The 21,275-nt window shown below is 36.7% G+C and overlaps 2 protein-coding genes across 2 annotated transcripts in view; one reads left to right on the top strand and one right to left on the bottom strand.

Annotated features, from left to right (window-relative positions):
* The window catches only part of LOC148953810 (uncharacterized), a 273,349-nt gene that overhangs the window by 163,750 nt on the left and 88,324 nt on the right, over positions 1 to 21,275 (bottom strand). The window lies entirely within an intron of this gene.
* Positions 384 to 21,225, top strand: LOC148953812 (uncharacterized). Its single transcript, XM_089085650.1, has 2 exons — positions 384 to 398; positions 17,785 to 21,225. Exon 2 carries the CDS (start codon positions 17,785 to 17,787, stop codon positions 20,470 to 20,472), a length of 2,688 nt encoding a protein of 895 aa, XP_088941776.1. The 5' UTR covers positions 384 to 398; the 3' UTR covers positions 20,473 to 21,225.

The raw sequence follows: 21,275 nt of genomic DNA on the forward strand, positions 1-21,275 counted from the left end.
GTGTCTTTCTATTTACTAAATTCTGTCTCCTAATAAAAATTCCGCGTATGTGCATGAGCCACAGCTGCACGATATGTCCTCCTCGAAACTGCGAGAAATGTTTTTGATGCGTTCTGATTGCGTTCTTCAATAACCGGAGAAAACTCAAAGAAAAGGAAAGGTATAATTTAGCCTTTGAAGTGTTAATTTATGTAGAAAACAAATGCCTCACAACGGGATAGGGTACCTTTCTGCAGAAATGTTTGAATAATTAAACTACCTTACAAAAAGAGTTTTCCCAGAAAAAAGAGACAACTATACCTTGTCATGTCACATTGCAAGTAGCCCTATATAAAGTGAAAAAAAATCAACTTGAGGCATCAGTTGAAAAAAAGGATTAACTGATATCTTGTTTCAAGGTATAATGCATTTTTAACATCTTGTTATAAATAAAATTGAAATATAGCATTACACCTTAGAATAGAGAAGGCTTAGGAGTGGCTAAGGGAACCCTATCCAAATACTCAACATTGCGAAGGAGGTTAAATATATCATCCAAAGAATCACCGTCCCTTTGAAAATTGAAAGATAAAAAAAAAACATAAAAATAAATATTGTAAATATTAAAAATTAAAAATTATAATAGAAACAGAAAGAACTGAGTGATGTCTTGTTATAAAGCATAACTTTTAACACCTTGTTTGAAATTCAAGTCTAAATATTAGATTTTAGAATAGAAAAGCTTTAGTTGAGGCAAAGGGAATCGCCATTTCTCAATGAGATGTTGTTTTCATTCTGTCTTGTTTATTTTATCGCCTAACGTTTAAGATTTATGTTCGCTGTGCAAGTTTTTTACAAGCTATTTTTTCGCAGTCCTACGTTTCAATGTTCCGACGTCTTTGCTGACGTTTGATGACAAAGAGTATGTGCAGCTTATAAGAGCAGAGGCGTCAAGTTTTCAGCGTCCAAGGACAATGTCATTTTTTGCCCCCTCCCCCCGTCACTACTACAAAATACGTGGATTATAGCATAGGCGCAAAAAAAAAATCAACTTAGCGCCCCTCAGAGGTTACGCTCTGGGACAGCCATCCCACCTTACCAGCCTTTTTACGCGACAGCATAAATTTGAAACCGTCATCATCCGACGTCATTTGTTTTCTTGGCATTGTTGTAATGTCATAATAAGGTAAATTTAGTGTAGGTTGGGTTATTCGGCACAATTAGTGTAGTAATAAGTGTCTGATCTCAATTAGCAAAAAGCCACAATCACGTAGTTTAAAAATGACACGTCAGCTTTACTTCCTTTGACTCCCTCCCTAATTACCTAGAATTGAGGCCACTGGATGTTGTAGCTAATTCTTCAGTAAATTATTAACCGTAGAATGTAATTACAAGGAGGAATTCTTGAGAACTGCAAAAAAAGAGCCCGAAGCCAGGTGTTTCCGAAAAAAAAATTTCAGGGGGGGGGGGGCAATAATACAAAATTTCAGGTGCGGAGAGAATAAAAATAACACATGTTATTTGATAATTTGAATAAGAAGTGCAGGAAAATTAAAGACAATTTAGGGTTTCACGGAGTCCGTGCCCTGAGACTCCCGCTGGATGCGTCTCTGTCTGAAGGCCATTAAAAAAGCAAGTCAAATTAATATAAAAATATAACAAATAATACTACTACTGTTACTGCTACTGTTACTACTACTGGCAACTCAATATAGCACAAAGTCTTCTGAAGCCAACATAGTTGCGCGCTCCTCCTCTAACTTAATATCTTCAAAGATATTATCCATTGTTTACTTACTATAAATAAATTAGAAATGAGCAGGAATTCAATAAAAAATGTGATTTTACATAAAGAGTAAAAGTGAACTTGCAACTTAAAGTGACCATAAATTTACAGAGGTATGAGGGGTTTGCCACTCCCTATCCCCTCCTTCACGAGCTTAAGCTTTACTGAAGTCTCAATCTTACGTTGCACTATGGACTCTCAATACCTTCAAAACTCATTCATTTTGTTAAAATTTTCATCTAGATCCTAGGATTCTCAAATCACTTGCATAATCAAACAATTCGTGGTAACGAACTGTAAGTAAGGAGCGACGCGGCTCAATAGTAATGGAACCTCTAAAAACAGAATTTTGATACCAATAGATATATAAAAAGATTCGGTCTATTATGCTGATTCCAAAATTATTAGTATCATTGAGTTTAGTGTTACCCTTCAAAGGTTACGAGATATCAAAGGTCTGTGAAAATTTGCCTGATTTTTGAAAAAAGGGGAGAAATACCCCCTAAAAGTAAAAGAGTCTTAACGATAATGACATGTCACATTCAATGTATCAGTGAACCTATTGTAGAAATTCCAAGCTCCTATTTGCAAAAATATGGAATTTTGTATTTTTTTGCAAGATGAAAGATCGCGGATGCGCGTTTATTTGTTTTTTTTCAGGGGTGATCGTATCGACCCAGGGGTCCTAAAACATCGGGAGAGGGCTCATTCGAAGACAAATTAAAAGTTCTAGTGCTTTTTTAGGTGATCAAAAAAATTGGAGGGCAACTAGGCTCCCTTCCATGCCCCTTTTCCCCAAAATTCGACCGATAATAATTTTGAGATAGCTATTTTGTTCAACATGGTTGAAAGGCCCAATAAATATACCTTTTGAGATAACACGCCCCCCAGAGCCCCTGGGGAAAGGTCTTTAAGTTATAAAAATTGCCTATTGTTTACATATAGTATTTGTTATTGAGAAGTATGCATAGATTTTTCGGACGGGGAGGGAAAACCGAATTTTCTGCTGGGAGTATTTTGCACGGGGAGAATTTTCCATGAGGAGTGAACTTTTCACGGGAAAATTTAAACTGGAGGAACTTGCCAGAATTCCTATACGATTTATTTTTTACATGTCTTGCTTTTTGTTTACCGACTCAATTTTAGGCGTGGAGATGTTCAGGGTAATTGTCCGGAGTAAATTTTGTTGGGGTTGAATTTTCCAGGGGATATTTCCGTGGAGAGGGGAGATTATTCCTTGGAGGTGGAGCAACATTTCCTGGCGTTATCTAAAAACGAATAAGAAAAACAAGTTTTTTCAACTGCTAGTAAGGAGCAACATTAAAACTTAAAACAAATAGAAATTATTACGTATATGAGGGGGTTGCCCCACCTCGCTCTTCACGCAAAAGTTTGAACTGTGTCCCAATTCTTTAAAAATGACTCCTGAAACACAAGGATTGTTTAATCAGAACACTAAGAAACTTTTTGAAAGTATTGAAAAACTTTAGCAGGAAGACCGAGGTGTTAAGGAGGAGGCAACCCCTCTCATATATGTAATAATGTCTGTTCGTTTTAAGTTTTAATGTTGCTCCTTACTTTCAGTTGAAAAAAGTTAGTTTTTTATTTAATCTAAGTCTAGGAGAGTTTTACTCTCCTAGTTTACTTACCCTGCTTTACTCCTGATTCAATGAAACCAGCTATTAGCCACATTTGCTACCTTAACCAAAGCGATATTGCCCTTGTATATGGCACCACTTTATTGTATTCATATCATATTACCATACAAGGATAGGACCTTCACTCGAGCTCGGCTGAATCAACCGCTTCTTCATAATCTGTCAAACTGAGGGCTAAAAGGGTGTGATGACTCCGGTACTTCTCATTTATTAATTTAAAAAAAAAACAAAGTTTTCCCAAGGGAAGTAAAGAGCAAAGTTGAAACTTAAAACGGACAAAAATAATTACTTCCCGGCCTATTTAATGCATATCAATAAAACTAGTACAAATAAACCAACTTATGTTTCCCTATGCTTTTACAAATAAACCAATTATTAATCAATCAAATTACAAATAAACCAAATACAACTAATTACAAATAAACCAAATTTTACAAATAAACCAACTATGTTTCCCTATGCTTTTAGGATTATACAAAACTAGTGTTTTACTGAAAACACAAAAGTCAAGTATAAAAAACGGGATTATTGATTTAAAAGTCAAAAGTGAGTATGCCGCCTGACAACACTAAACGAATCTATGGAGCTTTTCGTGGTCTTACACCAGTTGTGACATCAGTAACTTTCAGTATACAATTAAAATTATCGTAAAAACATAAGCGTAAAGCTAAATGTCTTTTAATAACCGCAATAATAACTTAACAAACTTCTATATTCGTATAATTTTATTACGTATATGAGGAGGTTCACCCCCTAGTCAATGCCTCACTCTTTACACTAAAGTTCGAATTTTGTTCCAATTCTTTAAGAGTAACCCATGAATCACAAAGACCGTTTAATTAGAATAGATAGCTTTTTTGAAAGTACTAAAAAAATACTTTAGCGTAAACAACGAGTTATTGACTAGGGGGAGAACCCCTAATATACGTAATAGTTTCTGTTCGTTTTAAGTTTTAATTTTGCTCCTTACTTTCAGTTGAAGAAACTTGTTTTTTCTATTTAATTTCTGATCGTTTTTTCGAATAATACTTGGAAATCTGGCGATCCTCGTCATAGAAATGTCCCTTACCCCATGACACTATCCTCAATGGAAAGATCCTCCCAAGTAGCCTCCTCCTCCAACCGCCCTCCCCACCAGAAGAAATCCCTCCTGAGAACGTCTGCATACTTCCAAGTAACAAATACTATATGTAAACAATGGGCAAAGTTCATAACTTGGAGCCCTTCCCCCGGGAACTGTGGGGGATTACGTCATCCTCAAAGACATATTTATTAGATTTTCGACTATGTTGAACAAAATCGCTATCTCAAAATTTTAATCGGATGACTTTGGGAAAACAATGAGCGTGGGAGGGGGTCTAGTTGCCCTCCAATTTTTTTGATAACTTAAAAAAGACACTAGAACTTTTACTTTCCATTCAAATGAGCCCTCTAGCAATATTTTATTACCCCTGGATCGATACGATCACCCCTGAAAAAAAAAAAAAAAAAACAAAAAAGAAACACGCATCCGTGATCTTTCTTCTGGCAAAAAATGCAAAATTCCACGTTTTTGCAGATAGGAGCTTGAAACCTCTTCAGTGGTGTTTTCTGATACGCTGAATATGATGGTTTGATGGTTTGATATCACTTTTAGGGGGGTTTTCTTCTTTTTTGAAAACGAGGCAATTTTTTCCGTAACTTTTGATAGGTAAGACTAAACTTGGTGAAACTTAAATATTTGAAATCAGCATGAAAATCCAATTCTTTTGATGTATCTACTGGTATAAAAATTCCGTTTTTGGTTTCTGTTGAGCCGGGTCGCTCCTTACAGTTCGTTACCACGAAATGTGAACAATGGATACATCAAAAGAAATGGATTTTTATGCTGATTAAATAAGTGTTTTCAACTGAAAGTGAGGAGCAACATTTAAACTCAAAACGAACAGAAACTATTCTATATTTGAAGGGGTTGCCCCCTTCCTCAATATCTTGCTCTTCACACTAAAGTTTTAGCACTTTTAAAAAAGCTTCCTATTCTAATTGTGTCTCAGGAGTTGTTCTTAAAAAATTGAGACAAACAGTCAAACTTTACCGTAAAGAGTAAGTTATTGAGGAGAGGGACAACCCTTCATATACGGAATGATTTCTGTTCGTTTTGAGAAAAAAAACTTTTTTTTATTTAATTTCTGATCGTTTTGACAACTAATGTCGGTAAATATAGCTCACCCTCTATGAAAAACTGCCTCCCCTCATGGGAAACTCCCCTGTAGAAAGTTCCTCTGATGTAAAATACAGCCCCCGTAAAATTACTTCTGGGCAATTCCATCCTCGCTGAAAATTCCCCTCCCCCTCGTAGAATTTCTTGCAGATGATTCAGCCCAAAAATTCTTAGCATTCTGTCTTTTGAAAAATACTTCTAATCGTTATTATCATTTTGCTGATTACTTTGGAAATCCCCCCTTCCGTGGAAATTATTTCCTGGGAATCAAAACACGCTCAAAATTTTCACCGGACAATTCCCCCGGGACATCTCAACATTTAAAATTGAGCAGGAAAAGAGAAAGCAAGACAAACAAAACGAATTTTGTATAGGAATTTTGTCAAATCCCCTAGTGTATATTTTATCCTAGAAAGTTTACCCCAAGAAATTTCCCTCCACACTTAAAATTATCCCTATGGAAACCCACCCCAAGCATTCCCCCGACCCCCCCCCCGTAAAAAAATGTCTGTATACTTCCCCCCCCCCCAAAAAAAAAAAATACTATACATAAACAATTGGCAATTTTTTTACTTTTAGACCTATCCCTAGGGGCTGGAGGGGGAATGGTCATTTTATCTCCAAAGGCATAGTTTCAGTGTTTTTCAACTATGCTGAAATGGTTAACTTAAACTTTTGATCGGACGATTTTGGGGAGAAAAGGGGTATGGGGGGAATAGTTGCCCTCCAATCTTTTTGTTCACTTAAAAAAGACACTAGAACTTGAAATTTCCGTTCAAATGAGCCTTCTCCTGATGTTCTAGGACCATTGGTTCGCTTCGATCACCCCTGGGAAAAACAAAGAAATGATAAAAAATGAGCAAAAAAGCAGAAAAATAAACATGCATCCGTGATCCTTCTTCTTACAAAAAATAAAAATTCCAAATTTTTGAAAATAGGAGCTTGAAACCTCTAGAGTACGGTTCTCTGATACGTTGCATCTGATGGTGTGATTTTCATTGAGTTTCTTTGACTTTTAGGGGGTGTTCTATCCTCTGTTTCGAAAATCTGGCAACTTTTTTCAGGCTCGTAACCTTTTATGGGTAACACTAAGCTCAATGAATCTTCTTATGTATTTCTAATCAACATAGTAAGCAAATTATTTTGATATATTTATTGATATCAAAATTCCTTTTTTTAGAGTTTTGGGTACTATTGAGCCGTGTCGCTCCTTACTTGTTCGTTAACGAACTGTTTGATTCCAAATATATAAGATTCTTTAAGCTTAGTGTTACCCATCGAAAGCCACAAGCATGAGAAATTTGTCTGATTTTCGAAAAGGGGGGAAAACAACCCTAAATGTTAATAAATTTTAATGAAACTCGCACTATCAGAATCGGCGTATCAGAGAACCCTACTGTAGAAGTTTGAAGCTTCCATCTGCAAAAATGTGGAACTTAGTATTTTTTGACAAAAGAAAGACCACGGATGCGTGTTTATTTGTTTTTCTTTTCTTGTCTTTTTATTCTAGGGGTGATTATGCTGAACTATGGTCCTAAAAGGTCGAAAGAGGTCTCATTCGAACGGAAATAGAAATTTATTATTGCCCTTTATGAGTGGACAAAAGATTGTAGGGCAACTAGCCCCCCGGTTACGATCCTTTCCCCCCAGGTTTTACAATCAAAATTTCAAGACAGCCATTTTGTACAGATCAGTTGAAAGGCCCAAAAACTATATTTTGGGGATGACATGACCCCCCGCCCCCCAATCTACTAGGGAAATTACTGTAAGTTATGAAATTTGCCCATTGTTTACATATAGTATTTGTTATTGGTAACTATACAAACATTGTTGGGGGGGGGGGCAAATTCTCTGTGAAGGGGGTATTTACCACGGGGATAATTTTCAGTGGGGAGGGAATTTCCAGGGGCGAATTTTACAGGGGAGAATTTGCCAGAATCCCTATACGAAGTTCTTTTTATTTGTCATACTTTCTCTTAGTGACGATTCAATTTTACATGTAAGAGGTGTTCTGGAGGATTTTTCAGAGGGGTTAGCATTGTCTGGGTGATTTTTCTGAGCGGGGATTTTTCGCGGGAGAAATTCTCCCAGGGGGAATTTTCCGGGGAAAAATTCTTCTTGGGGAACTTTCAGTGGGAGAAACTTTCCACTAGGAGAAGGATATTTCACAAAAAAATTTTCCATGGAAGGGGATTTCCCGTGTTACTTGAAGAAAATCAGAAAGTTAAATAAAAACTTTTTTCAAATTAAAGTATGATAAGGAGAAATTTTTAGGCGGGATGGTCCGCAAGAAGTTTTCCAGGGGCGGGGCGAATTTTCAGCAAGGATCGAACTGTCCAGAGGGAATTTCCTGGGAGAGAAGATTTTCGCAGGGGAAACTTTTTACGGAAGAGTTCTTCGTAGGAGCAGGATTTTTCCATTGGGAGAGGCAGATTTCCCGGCATTATTTTAAAAACGATCATAAATTAAATAAAACACAACAATCTAACTTCCCCTGAAAGTAAGGAGTAACAATGAAAATTAAAACGAACAGAAATTATTTCGTATATGAGGGGGCTGCCCCCTCCTCAATGCCTTGCTCTTTAGGCTGAAGTTTCTCTTTTTGTCCCAATTCCTTAAGAACGACTAATGAAGCGTATGGACCGTTTAATTAGAGGAACTTTTTTAAAAGTACTAAAATACTTTACTGTGAAGAGCGGGACATTGAGGAGGGAGCATCCCCCCTCATACGAAATAACTCCTGTTCATTTTAGTTTTAATGTTGCTCCTTACTTTCAGTTGAAGAAACTTGTTTTTTTTTTAATTTCATATCAACAAGAATCGATCACCTGCCCAAGCAATCTCAAGCCCATTACCTCTGACTCATTATATGTTGACACCCACAAATATTATACTACAACGAGGAGGCATCTCATAATAGATTACAAAGCTAGGAAGAGGTTCTTCAGCTCAAAAAACCCACCGAAACAAACATACCCAAAAGAACTATTTATCATTCAGAATCCAGTGCAATGCTGTGTCGTTTACTAGGTCATAGATTCCTAGAGGGGCGCCACTATTCAAGGTCACCTTGCAGCGCTTTTTTCAGTCATGGTTCTGATTAGGCAAACTCGTGAAAGGTCCACCCTGATACCACTATGTGGTCACGCAAGCAGGACTTCCCTCTCTCAGTGATAGAAACGAATCAAGAAGCTTATGACAGAAGAGAGACCCTAAACCATCCCGAACACCAGAACAGCTCTAACCTTTTATGCACACATTATCCTTGTCAGGTCCTTCATCGAGGGGCAATAATCAAACAGTTCCTGGTAACGAACTGTAAGTAAGGAGCGACCCGGCTCAATAGTAACCGAAACTCCAAAAAACGGACTTTTGATACCAATAGATACATCAAAAGAATCAGATTTCAATGCTGATTCCAAATATATAAGTTTGATCAAGTTTAATCATACCCATCAAAAGTTACGCGCCTGAAAAAATTTGGCTGATTTTCGAGAAAAAGGGGGAAAGACCCCCTAAAAACTATGGAAACTTAGTGAAAATCACACCATCATATTCAGTGTACTTTTTCTTTCATTTTCTTTTTCTTTCTTTTTCCCCGGGGTGATCGTATTGACCCAGTGGTCCTAGAATATTGTAAGAGGGCTCATTGGAACGGAAATTGAAAGTTCTAGTGCCCTTTTTAAGTGACAAAAAAAAATAGAGGGCAACTAGGCCCCCTCCCACGCTCATTTGTTTCCCAAAGTCACCCGATCAAAATTTTGAGATAGCCATTTTGTTCAGGATAGTCAAAAATCTAATAAATATGTCTTTTAGGATGACTTAATCCTTCACAGTTCCCATGGGAAGGGCTGCAAGTTCTGAACTTTGCCCATTGCTTGCATATTCTATTGGTTATTGGGAAGTATACAGACATTTTCAGGAAGAATTTTTTTCTGGTAGGGGGGCTGAAGGAGGGGGTTACTCGGGAGAATCTTTCCGTGGAGGATGTTTCTTTGGAGTAAGGGACATTTCTAAGAAGGGGGCGCCGGATTTCCAAGCATTATTTAAAATACGATCAGAAATTAAATTTAAAAAAACAAGTTTTTTCAACTGAAAGTAAGAAGCAACATTATAACTTAAAACGACCAGAAATTACTACGTATATAAGGGGGGTCTCCCCCAAGTCAATACATCGCTCTTTACGCTGTAGTTTTTTTTTTTAGTGCTTTCAAAAGAGCTATCTATTCTAATTAACGGCCTTTGTGATTAAGAGGTCATTTTTAAAGAATTGGAACAAAATTCTAACTTTAGCTTATAGAGCAAGATATTGACTAGGGGGCAAACCCCCTAATATACGTATTAAAAACATATGAATAGAGAAGTTCGTTACGTAAGTTAATTCGTAAGTTACGCATATTTATTACTTATGAAAATGTTCGTGAGTACAAGTAAATCGGTTTTAAGAACTCCATTTAACCAAATAAAATTAAAATTAACTTAAAATTTTCGTTTAAATTATTTAAGTATGGTGAGCCAAATTTAAAACCTCTATTAATTAAAAGATGTTCACAAATGAAAAAAAACAAATAAGTTTTTTTAAACTGAAAGTAAGGAACGACGTCAAAACTTAAAACGAACAGAAATTATTCCGTATATGAAAGGGGCTGTCCCCTCCTCAACGCCTCGCTCTTTGCGCTAAAGTTTGACTTTCTAACAACTCAATTTTTTTTAAACCATAAAATTTTGGTTTTAGTTGCAAAATTTTTTAATTAACTTTAACGAAATGCACACCATCAGATTCAGCTTATCAACGAACATTATTAAAGAAGCTTCAAACTCCTATCTGCAAAAATGTGGAATTTGTTATTTTTAATTAACTTTAACGAAAATTACACCATCACATTCAGCCTTATCAGATAACCCTATTAAAAAAGTTTCACGCTCCTATCTGCACAAAGGTGGAAATTTGCATTTTTTGCTGGAAGAAAGATCACGATGCGTGGTTTTTTTTCAGGGGTGATCGTTTCGACCCAGGGGTCATAGAATATTTTGAGAAGGCTCATTTCACAGGAAATTAAGATGTCTAGTGCGCTTATCAAGTGACTAAAAAACTGGAGGGCAGCTAGACCCTCTTCATTTTTTTTAACAAAATCACTTGATTGAAATTTTGAGATAGCCTTTTGGTTCAGCCTACTCGAAAAATGTAAAAACTGTGTCTCTAAGGATGACTTAACCCCCCACAGTCCCAAGTGGAAGGGCTGCAAGTTTCGAACTTTGCCCATTGTTTACATATAGTATAGGCTATTGCGAAGTATACAGATATTTCCCGGGGGGATTTTTTCTGGTAGGGGGGGGGGAAGTTGTTGTACGCGGCAGGATCTTTCCACGGAGAAATTTTCATGGGGAAGGTAATTTCTAATCAAGGGGGTACCGTATTTCCCAGCATTATTTAAAAAACAATCAGAAATTAAATTAAAAAAAAAATTTTTTTTCAACTGAAAATAAGGAAGAACATGAAAAGCTTTACTAACAGAAATTATTACATATATTAGGGGGTTCGCCCTGTCGTCAATACCTCGTTCTTTACACTAAAGTTTTTCTTGGTACTTGGTGATTCAGGGGTTTGTGAATCAATTTTTTTTTTACTTTTAGCGTGAAGAGCGTGGTATTGACTAAGGGGAGAACCCCCTCATATACGTAATAACATTTACGTAATAAAAAAAATACAATAAAAAAAACAAGCGATACGGCTCAATAGTAATCGAAACTTTTAAAAATAGAATTTGATATCAGTAAATGTATCAAAAGAAAGTGTTTGCAATGCTGATTCTAAATATATATATTTTATTAAGTATAGTTTTACTCATCAAAGGCTACGAGCCTGAGAAAATTTACCTGATTTTTTAAAGAGGGGGGAAACATCCCCTACAAGTGAAAGAATTTTAATGAAAATCACACCGTCAGATTCAGCGTATCAGAAAACCCTATTACATAGGTTTCAAGCTCATTTCTGCAAAAATATGAAATTTTGAATTTTTTGCCAGAAGAAAAATATACGAAAATAGAAGTTAGTTACGTAAGTTAATTTGTAAATTACGTCATAACCAAATTTAGAGACATCCATTTAGAAAAAGAAAAGAAAAATTTTTCTGCAAATTTTGTTTACTTATTCAATGACGGCGAGCCAAAATAAAAGCTGCATCAACTGAAAAACGATCAGAAATTAAATAAAAAAAACAAGTTTTTTAAACTGAAAGTAAGGAGCGACATTAAAAATTAAAACGAACAGAAATTATTCCGTATATGAAAGTGGCTGTCCCCTCTTCAACTCCGCGCTCTTTACGCAAAAGTTTTTTATTGTTTTAAAAAATAGTTGTGAGAAAGTAAAACTTTAGCGTAAAGAGCAAGGCGTTGAGGAGGGGACAGCCCCTTTCATATACGGAATAATTTCTGTTCGTTTTAAGTTTTAATTTCGCTCCTTACTTTCAGTTTAAAAAACTTGTCGTTTTTTTATTTAATTGGCATACAAAGCCAAGCATTGCCTATAGTGGCCAGAATTTTTTCAAAACTGGTTTTAAATAAACATTATTCGGACAGTTATTTCTCATAACAGTATTTTGAAAATAGCAGATTTCATTCCGATTCAACCAAGCAGGGATTTCTTATTACAAGTTATTTTTTGAAACTTCAAAAAAGAGCCTGAAGCCCCTCGAAAGGGATGTCAAATTGAAATGAAAAGTATGCCACTGTCGAAACCCTTAATTGGTGGTTTATAAACAAAAAGATAAGCTATATTTTTGCATGGGAAGCGCTGATATATTTCTTTCGTTTCCGGTTTTTTCAGTCACACTAAAGCACTAGGTCTACTATATGCCAGGACTGTTTTAGCATGAGCACAATATTGAAGAAAACAAGTATCAATCTCAAAGAGCCACTGGTGCAGATATGGGGCAAGGGTTGGTAATGCCCCCTCCCCAAGAAAAACGCTTAAGTCAATTTAAAGCTAGGTTCAGAAAGGAGATAGAGACCTCGTCCTCCCTAGTTGCACTCTATCTACACTTCTACACTATCACTGTATCACTACACTATACACTTCTACTCTATCTACACTATATATAAAATCGCTATCTACACTTCTGCCAATAAACTTAGTTTTACAATATGTAGTGTTGTTAAGTGTGTGCTTGTTTTAATGGGAATGTTTTCTAATTTGGTCCCCTCCTAAACACCTCGCTCTTTAGGCTAAAATTTTTTATTGTTTAAATAATAGCGTTGTGAGAAAGAGTCTAACTTTAGCGTAAAGAGCGAGGCGTTGAGGAGGCGACAGCCCCTTTCATATACGGAATAATTTCTGTTCGTTTTAAGCTTTCATGTTGCTCCTTACTTTCAGTTAAAAAAACTTTTTTTTTTATTTAATTTCTGAATGTTTTTGAATTAATGCAGATTTTGATTTTGGCTCACCGTGCATGAATAATTAAATAAAAATTTGCATATTAATTTTACTTTTATTTGGTTAAATGGCTTTCTCGAAAGTTGTTTAATTTTTTTTACTAACGTTTTTATTGGTAATAAATATACGTAACTTACGAATTAACTTACGTAACGAACTTCTATATTCATATACTTTTAATACGTATATTAGGGGGTTCGCCCCCTAGTCAATACCTCGCTCTTTACGTTAAAGTTCGAATTTTGTTCCAATTCTTTAAAAATGACCCCTTAATCACTTAATCACACGTTAATTAGAATAAATGGCTCTTATGAAAGTACTAAAAAATATTTGGATTAAAGAGCAAGGTATTGACTAGGGGGCGAACCCAATCATATACTTAATAATTTCTGTTCGTTTTAAGTTTGATGTTGCTCCTTACTTTCAGATCGTTTTTTTAAATAATGCGGGGAAATCCAGCGCCCCCTTCATAGAAATGTCCCCTCCCCCATGAAAAATTCCTCCATGGAAAGATCCTCCCACATAGCCCCCGACCCCGCCCCCCCACTACGAGAAAAAATCCCCCCTGAAAACGTCTTTATACTTCCCAATAACCAATACTATATGTAAACATTGGGTAAAGTTGATGACTTTCAGCCCTCCCCCCGGGGACTTCGGGGGATTAATTCATCCTGAAAGACATATTTATTATATTTTCGACCATGCTTAACAAAACAGCTATCTCAAAATTTTGATCGGGTGACTTTGGGAAAAAATGAGCGTGGGAGGGGGCCTAGTTGCCCTCCATCTTTTCGGTCACTTAAAAAGGGCAATAGAACTTTTAATTTCCGTTCTAATGAGCCCTCCCATGATATTCTAGGACCACTTGGTCGATACGATCACCCCTGAGAAAAACAAAACAAAACAACAAACAAAACATGCATCCGTGATCTCCCTTCTGGCAAAAATACAAATTTCCACATTTTTACAGATAGGAGCTTGAAACCTCTACAGTAGGGTTCTCTGATACGCTGAATCTGATGGTGTGATTTTCATTAAGATTCTTTGACTTTTATGGGGTGTTTCTCCGCTTTTTTCGAAAATCAGGCGAATACTCTCAGGCGCGTAACTTTTGATTGGTAAAACTAAACTTGATGAAACTTAAATATTTGAAATCAGCATTAAAATCTGATTCTTTTGATGTATCTATTGGCATCAAAATTTCTCTTTTTAGAGTTTCGGTTACTATTGAGCCGGATCACTCCTTACAGTTCGTTACTACGAACTGTTTGATTATATCACTGAAAATACGTCTTCGGATTTCTTTTCAGAGGCAACGCTGTAGCGTTGCCTATAGTAAAGGCCATACGGCTCCAATGTTTTATTATTATTTTTTTTTTTTCCCAGAGGCACTTCATACGGAAGGGGTCGTCGTAGAAACTTCAAAGGGGGCTCATTCGATTGGAAATCGAGAGTTCTAGTGCCCTTTTTAATAGTCGAAAATGATTGGAGGGCAACTAGCACACCCCCCACGCCCATCATTCCCCAAAACACATCCAATCATAATTTTGAGAGAGCCATTTTGTTCAGCGTAGTTGATTTACAGATAGAAAATATATTTTTTAGGAGTACGCTACCCCAGAAACCTCAGGGAACGGATTTTAAGTTCTGCCCTGGGGGAAGAGGAGTTTTTTACAGAAGGCGTCGTCGTAGAAACTTCAAAATAGGCTCTATCGATTGGAAACTAAAGGGATATTGCCCTTTTTAATAATCAAAAGCTAGTTAAGTGTCACTAGCACCCTCCCCCCCCCACACCCATCCTTTCCCACAACAAATCCAATCAAAATTTTGAGATGGCCATTTTGTTCAGCGTAGTTGATTTCCACATAAAAAAAATTATTTTTGAGGAGGAAACTCCCCCACAACCCTCAGGGCAAGGGTTTTAAGTTATGCACTGGGGGCATATAAGGTTTTTATAGAAGGCGTTGTCGTAGAAACTTCAACACAGGCCCATTCGATTGGAGATTAAAAGGTTATTGCACATTTTAATAGTAGAAAGTGGTTGGATTGCAACTTGCCCCCCCCCCACGCCCATCATTTCCCCAAACACCGCCCAACAGAATTTGGAGTTAACCCATTCGTTAAACGTAGTGAGTTTACAGATAGAAAATATGTTTTTGAGGAGGACACTCCCCCAGAACCTTCAGGGCAAGGGTTTTAAGGTATGCCCTGGGGGAATATAAGATTTTTATAGAAGGCGTTGTCGTGGAAACTTCAAAAAAGGCTCATTCGATTGGAAATTCAAAGGGAAGAGTCGAAAGTTATTGGAGGTTAACTAGCCCCCCCCCACGCCCATAATTCCCCCAAACACATCCAATCAAAATTTTGAGATATCCCTTTTGTTCAGCGTAGTTGATTTTCAGATAGTTTCATTTATACTTTAATAGCAAAATATTTGTTATCGTTTTAAGCTTGATTTTCATATTCAATCTAAGCATTACTCGCTTTATATCTATTTATTCATTTATATTATTACTTGTTGTATGTTTTTTGCTATGATTGTTTATTTAATTTCTGTTCGTTTTGGGTTTCATTTATTCTTTAATAGTAATTTCTGGTCATTTTGAGTTTGAATTTTAACAAGTATTTGTATCACCTGAGCTCAAGTTTAAAATAGCCTTTACTTTTCTTTGAAAAACTTATTTTTCTGAAAGTTTTTTTTTTTAATTAATTTGAAAAGGAAGCCTCCTTTTCTTTTGAAAAGGAACAATTACTTCCTAAACGGAGGTAATTATTAGACAGCTGGTATACCAAATAGCCTGGTTCCAAAAACTGTCATTAAAAAAATGGTTTTTTGAAAATTCCAGTGCATAAGGCTCAAGTGACTAGAATCTGCAATAAATTATAGCTGGAAGCAAATGAGGAGGTTACACGCAGAAAAAACGTAACCAACCTTATAAAATCACGAAACAGCTAAACTACGTTCAGTGTTTGCCGAACCGAGGGCCGTTGAAACTCCATCAACGCACCATACACCCCTGGGACTCCGTAGCCTTTAACGTTACCAAGCAAAAGATAAAAATATTAATTTTATTTGAAACTGCAAAAAGGTTTTTGAAGTATGCTTCTATAGGTGACACTAAAAGTGCAAAGAAATGTGTATAGATTCCAAATTAAATTTGATGCTTCATAATATACATTTCAGGATCGGCACATTAATGTCGACTTAGTAAAGAGCCCAGGTCCCCTTCGTAATTTTTTCCAGCCACTGGTTAGAAAGCGTTATTACATAAACTTGGAAGGGATTTCCTTTTTTCGGAAACTGGAGGTTCTAGCGGGAGACCAGTCCCCACCTCTTATGCCCTTTTCGTCCTGGGGTACCACCATGTCTCCCATGTCATCAGATAAATGCTAATAGGCAGTCATTATAAAAAAAAAAAAAAAATCAAAAGGTGTAATAAGTACAGCTCTGGGGCTGAAATGATCCCCAAAGCCCCAAGGGCAGTGACCTTAATAATTTAAAATGGCAATTTCTCATAAGTAGGTTTTAGTGGAAGAATTCGGCATGTTTGGTCTTGGTTGTCCAATGCGCTTGGAACTCTTATGGATGGCTCTCATGGCCAATATTTCCCAGATTTCTCAAGATTTTATTTCTGAAACCACTCAGTGTCTGAGAACATCACAACACTTTATACGCATCCACATTTCCAAAATAGGTTATGTGCAATATCTCGGAAATAGTTTGGGGAATCAATAAACCTTCTGCGGGCATTTGGAGAAAAGGGCCAAGAATACCTCAAATTTTGACTCGGTAGAAGAGGCAGATGTAAATCGATAGACAATATGTTTTTCAAGTTATAAAAATAGCACATCTGCAATGTCTCGGGACCGGCTCAGGGGGTTGATGAAACTTAGGAATGAATATTTAGAGGTGGCAAGGGAGTTTCAAATTCAAATTCAGATCTGCTTAAAAGTTTTGCATTATAAGCCTTTATAGGACTTAAAAAGGGCACTATAGCTTTAAAATTCTAACTGAATGAGCCCCTCCAAAATTCGTTCCAACTCCTTTCATACGAACTGGCTTAGAAAAAAAGCATTAAAGCAATGTCAATCTCTATGAATTCTGTTCATATCAAGTTCGGCCTTACTACTGACATCAGTTGATGTTAAAATAAACAACATTCGGCTATTTAGTTTGAACGGGGCTCAGTGGCGTGACTCTGTAAGATCAGCCAGAGTCGACCCAGCTCAAAATGGTTACCTGGAGAAATATGAGGATAATAAACAAGAAGGGTGTGCGAAAGCATAACTGGGACCAAACCTCCCATTGCACTTCCTGGCTGAAGGGCCATGAAACAGAGATACAGAATCACTGGCTGGGACTGTAAAAATCCAATGTCGCATTCTTTACCTTGAATTTTGACTCATTATTTGACCTCGGCAGGCCAGGCATTCGTCCAACGAATGCCTATTGAAGTTCATAATTTAGGGCAAACCACATTTATTAAATACCTTACACCGGACTATCAAAAAGAAACCGTAAGCACATGCTTCTAGGAGTAGCTTCGTCATAACTTAGATTATCGTCGTATCAAAATAATTCAGGCTTTTAGCTTCCCTTATTCTCTTTATATTAAATTTGATACCAAGATAAATATTAGATAATAAGATGATAAAGTGAAATAAGCTTTTCAGATTTGGCTTAGACACCAAAATACAACCTTATTCATCTGTTAATGTTTTCTTTCAGATGACAAGAGTGAAATTGCTTGTTCTCCTCACTCTATTTGTCATAGAGTGCAGCAGTCGACAGTATGGCCACCGTTACAGTCAAATTCAAAGTCAACAGCATCCTTACAGCGAGATGAAAAGGAATCCATACCAAATCCATCGACCAAAAGGTTACCAACAACAGTATACAACGGCACGTAGCTATCATCAGCGTCCTTCAGACGGTTACCATAGAAGATATAAGAGATCATACCTTTCTAGCAGTCAAACAAGATATTATGATGACAACAATAAGAAAGAAATTAATTATTTACCAAGCTCAATAAACTATATGGCTAGTCAAAAACCTTTCTACAAACCAAGAGCTACAAGGTATTATAAATCGGAGGGAACACATTCGAAACAGCTAACTACACACGACTACTTTAAACCAGAACCAGCAAAACAAATGTATATAAGCTACTCGCGACCAGACATGGCAAAGCATTATGAAGCCAGACCAGTAGTAGAGCCCCAAAAGCCAAAAATAATAAAGCATCATGAGCCCAAAGGTACACCAATTTACTATGAACCAAAAACAACGAAATATTACGAGCCCAAGACTACGACAGACTACTACAAGACCAAGACCACACCCAAGTACTATGAACCTGAAACTACAACCAAATACTATGAACCTGAAACTACAACCAAGTACTATGAACCTGAAACTACAACCAAGTACTATGAACCTGAAACAACTACCAAGTACTTCGAACCTGAAACTACAACCAAATACTATGAACCTGAAACTACTACCAAATACTACGAACCTGAAACTACAACCAAGTACAATGAACCTGAAACAACGACCAAATACTACGAGCCTGAAACTACAACCAAATACTATGAACCTGAAACAACGACCAAATACTATGAACCTGAAACTACAACAAAATATTACGAACATGAAACTACAACGAAATATTACGAACCTGAAACTACAACAACCAAGTATTACGAAACTGAAACTACGACCAAATACTATGAACCTGAAACTACAACGAAATATTACGAACCTGAAACTACAACTAAATATTACGAGCCTGAATCTACAACAACCAAATATTACGAACCTGAAACTACGACCAAATACTATGAACCTCATACTACAACCAAGTACTATGAACCTGAAACTACAACCAAGTACTATGAACCTGAAACTACAACCAAGTACTATGAACCTGAAACAACGACCAAATACTACGAACCCGAAACAACTACCAAATACAATGAACCTGAAACTACAACCAAATACTATGAACCTGAAACTACAACCAAGTACTATGAGCCTGAAACAACGACCAAATACTACGAGCCTGACACTACAACCAAATACTATGAGCCTGGAACTACAACCAAATACTACGAGCCTAAAACTACAACCAAATACTACGAGCCTGAAACTACAACCAAATACTACGAGCCTGAAACTACAACCAAATACTATGAACCTGAAACAACGACCAAATACTATGAACCTCAAACTACCACGAAATATTACGAACCTGAAACTACAACGAAATATTACGAACCTGAAACTACAACAACCAAATATTACGAACCTGAAACTACAACCAAATACTATGAACCTGAAACAACGACTAAATACTACGAGCCTGATACTACGACCAAATACTATGAACCTGAAGCTACGACCAAATACTATGAACCTGAAACTACAACCAATGACTACGAAACTGAAACTACGACCAAGAACTACGAACCTGAGACAACGACCAAATACCATGAACCTGAAACTACAACCAAGTACTATGAACCTGAAACTACAACCAAGTACTATGAACCTGAAACTACAACCAAGTACTACGAACCCGAAACAACGACCAAATACTACGAGCCTGAAATAACGACCGAATACTATGAACCTGAAACTACACCCAATTACTATGAACCTGAAACAACGAGCAAATACTACGAGCCTGAGACCACGACAAAATATTACGAGCCTGAAACTACGACCAAATACTATGAACCTGAAACTACAACAAAGTACTATGAACCTGAAACTACAACCGATTACTATGAACCTGAAACTACAACCAATTACTATGAACCTGAAACTACAACCGAATACTATGAACCTGAAACTACAACCGAGTACTATGAACCTGAAACTACAACCGATTGTTGTGAGCCTGAAACTACAAACGAGTACTACGAACCTGAAACTACAACAAAGTACTACAAACCTGAAACTACAACAAAGTACTACGAACCTGAAACTACAACAGAGTACTACGAACCTGAAACTACAACAAAGTACTACGAACCTGAAACTACAACAAAGTACTACGAACCTGAAACTACGATCAAATATCATGAACCTGAAACTACAACCAAATACTATGAACCTGAAACTACGACCAAATACTATGAGCCTGAAACTACGACCCAATACTATGAACCTAAAACTACGACCAAGTACTATGAACCCAAAACTACGACCAAGTACTATGAACCCAAAACTACGACCAAATACTATGAACCCAAAACTACGACCAAGTACTATGAACCCAAAACAACGACCAAATACTATGAACCCGAAACTACAACCAAGTACTATGAACCTGAAACTACAACCAAGTACTATGAACCTGAAACTACAACCAAGTACTATGAACCTGAAACTACGACCAAATACTGATGGACCTGAAACTACGACCAAATACTACGAACACAAAACTACGACCAAATATTATGAACCCGAAACTACGACCAAGTATTATGAACCCAAAACTACGACCAAGTACTATGAACCCAAAACTACAACCAAGTACTATGAACCCAAAACTACGACCAAGTACTATGAACCCAACACTACGACCGAATACTATGAACCCGACACTTTGACCGAATACTATGAATCCGAAACTACTACCGAATACTACGAAGCTGAAACTAGGACCAAATACTTTGAACTTGAAACTACAACCAATTACTAGGAATCTGAAACTACAACCAGGTACTATGAATCTGAACTACAACCAAGTACTATGAATCTGAACTACAACCAAGTACTATGAATCTGAACTACAAGCAAGTACTACGAACCAAAAACTACGACCAAGCACCATGAACCTAAAGCTACGACAAAGCACTATGAGCCAGAATCAACAAAGTACTACGAGCCCTAAACCACAACTAAGTACTACAGGCCAGGCACAACGAGTGACTCTGAGTCCAAAACTTGGAAGCTTCAAAAATAAAGTACAACGGGACAAAAGATGTCAGTGCGAATGGTGAACCAGAAATTCAAAAATTAGGAGGTAGTCAAAGCTCCCAAAAGCATTGCAAGTAATTAGATTAAAACAGAGACTATCGAGGACCTAAACAAAACTATAGAAAAAAGATCTGAAAATATTTTTTAGCGAAGCTATATTTCTAATAAATTTATGAACAAACAGATTTTGTGTATTGTAGATATTCAGAAAGCATGAAATATATATA

Source organism: Artemia sp. Qi Xiang Cuo, chromosome 3 (genome assembly GCF_049724085.1).
Source record: "Artemia sp. Qi Xiang Cuo chromosome 3, ASM4972408v1, whole genome shotgun sequence".
Taxonomy (NCBI): domain Eukaryota; kingdom Metazoa; phylum Arthropoda; class Branchiopoda; order Anostraca; family Artemiidae; genus Artemia; species Artemia sp. Qi Xiang Cuo.

What these genes read in the sequence shown, in the direction of transcription:
- LOC148953812 (XM_089085650.1), top strand. Translation starts at nt 17,785, where the DNA reads ATGACAAGAGTGAAATTGCTTGTTCTCCTCACTCTATTTGTCATAGAG.